At 43.4% G+C, this 2,556-nt stretch overlaps 1 protein-coding gene across 1 annotated transcript in view; it reads right to left on the bottom strand.

Annotated features, from left to right (window-relative positions):
* Positions 1-2,556, bottom strand: part of SPECC1 (sperm antigen with calponin homology and coiled-coil domains 1) — a 309,636-nt gene that overhangs the window by 29,448 nt on the left and 277,632 nt on the right. Inside the window, exon 12 of the mRNA XM_006875909.1 lies at positions 137-253. Within this exon, the coding sequence (XP_006875971.1) occupies positions 137-253 (117 nt within the window). The remainder of the gene's footprint in view (positions 1-136; positions 254-2,556) is intronic.

Genomic DNA, 2,556 nt, shown 5'->3' on the forward strand with positions numbered 1-2,556 from the left:
TTCATGTTAAAAAGGAATCAAAGACATTGGGATTTTCCCATTAACTTAATTTCTACTTCAGGTCTATAAATTCTACCCACATTAGAATGTACTGATGTAATCAGGATAACCAAATATGATTGGACAGGTGACTTACTTTCTCCTGACTATTCAGCTCCTGGTACGGGATGTGAGCAGGTAGGTAGGTATGGAGGAGTGCACAGAAGGCCAAACCATCACTCCAGCTGCTGCTGAAATTGGTGATATCAATGTTCTGTGGAGGGAAAAGCAGGGTTAACCATCAAATTATGCAAAGTGACAGAATTCCGAATAGGATTGTGTTAAGATGGTTTTTAGTAAGGCAAGATACAAATCAGTACCCAAATTGTTGATGATGATCATCATCATTGTTCATATTACAAATAACAAATAGACCAGAATCAAACAAGAAGATCTTAAAGACCTACATAGAAGATCTTAAAGACCTACACAGAGGACCTTAAAGACTTATATGGGTGGTCTTGCACTTAATCCTCCTAGTACCCTTTTCCTCCCCAACTTGAAAGAATTCTCACGGGGAAGAGAAAAAACCCACCATGCCCAACAGTCTCCTTGTTAGCTCACCACATACCCGATGACTGCGGGGCTTCATGGGACATGAAAGCTCTGTCTTTAGAGTAGCTGGGGAAAGCTAACAGCTGCTTCAGTAAATGCTTTTGTTGTTAAGTGTCATGGAGTTGGTTCCAACTCACAGCAATTCCGTATAGGGTTTCCCAGGAGTGGTCAGTGAGTTTGAACCACTGACCTTGCGGCGGTTCAGTGTTTACCCCACAGCACCATCCCACTGGTCATGAAACTTTATATACAAAGATTCCCAGGCCAGTTGTCAAGGTCACCTGGTAGCCTCAGTGTACTTCAACCTCTCAGATCCTTGGACCTGCTACCCACTTGCTTTTCAACCTGACTGTGCTTATCCTAACAAGGGCTTTCTTCTCTTGATTCACAAAGCTTGTCCTAAGTGAAGCGCTAGGTTTCCAAGTCCACGGGAGAGTTGTTTAGGTAGCTTTATGTTGTAGCTGCTTAAAAAATGTTACCTGTGAAATAGCCTGTGTGAGGGGCATTGCCAAGGATCTCTGAAGTGGTACACATTTTGAGTTTGATTTGGTTTTAAGCTTGAGTTCTGAGCAATTTTGGTAATATGTCCGACCTGTAATGTTGGCGCAGAATATTGAATATGCTATGAACTAAATCAGTCTTAGAAGACATACAGACAGAATGCCTTTTTTAAAAACAATGAGGATGGTGAGACTTTTAACTTGTTAGTTTGAACACATCAACTATAAAGACCAAGCACTAGTAAAGGGCGTTGTATTTAGTAACGTAGAGGGTCAGTGAAAATGTGGGAAACCCTTCATAAGATGGACTGACACATTGTCCACAGCAGTGGACTCAACCCACCAACTGCCATGAAGAAGGCACAGGATTGCACGTTTCCTTCTGTGACACATGAGATTGTTCTGTGTCTGAGCTGACTCGATGACAAAAAACAACAACAAAAAGGAAGTGGCGAATGCCAGCTTCCCAGAGCCACTGAGGGGTGAAGTGACGAAGGGAGAACCTCCTCAAAATAGTTGGTACTGAGCAAGGAGAAGCCAGCAAGGGCGGCGGAGATGCAAACAGGGTGGTAACCAGCAGGCTCTTCTGAAGAAGTGAGTGGTGACTAGCTCACCTTCACCCTTTACTCTAAAAACACCCAAACCCAAACCTAGACCATCAAGCCAATTCCAACCCATAGCAGCCCTGTAGAAAGGAGAACTTCTTCGTAGGGCTTCTCAGACTGTATTTATAGGAGCAGACAGCTGCATCTTTCCCCCCCAGAATACCTGGGGGGTTTGAACCACTGACCTTGCCATCATTAGCCCAATGCTTAACTTACCACACCCTCAGGGCTCCTAAGCCACATGCCAAGCTACAATAATTTCACACTCTGGCGGTCCTTGAAAGGCCATTTAGGGTGTTTCTACAGAAGCAATTTGCAGTTTAAAAGGAAAAAGCGGGTGAAGAGGAACAATGGCATGATACTAACTTGGAATATGGGGGAGATTTCACAGAATCCTTCTCAGAATGTAAATAGACAAGCTTTGCAGATTATGCAGAAGTAGTGATGTGCAATAAAACATGATGCAATTTGCATCCTGTGAAGTTTCTTTAGGGTTTTAGAAAGAAATGGCCTATTGAGCTTTTTATCTAGACTAACTTAGTGTTGGGCAGGTCAAGTACCACACTGTATAGAGAAAGAAACACAGCATACACATATATCACATAGCTGGTACAACTGGCTGATGGACAGACCAGGAATTGAGGTCCTCCTTGTAAGGCCCTTTCTAGCAAACCTCTTCTCTCTTCCAGCTGGAGCCCAGGATGGTCCTGGCAGACCCTAGAACGTTCCCCCCTGAGCACAGGCTTTCAGGAAGACATGGTGTCTGGAATTTGCAGTCATTAACAATGTGTCTTCATTTTGGTTTTCAGACAAATTTTAAACGTTCCTACACGCTGTTGTTGGTAAGTGCTAATGAG

This window comes from Chrysochloris asiatica, unplaced genomic scaffold, assembly GCF_000296735.1.
Source record: "Chrysochloris asiatica unplaced genomic scaffold, ChrAsi1.0 scaffold00346, whole genome shotgun sequence".
Taxonomy (NCBI): domain Eukaryota; kingdom Metazoa; phylum Chordata; class Mammalia; order Afrosoricida; family Chrysochloridae; genus Chrysochloris; species Chrysochloris asiatica.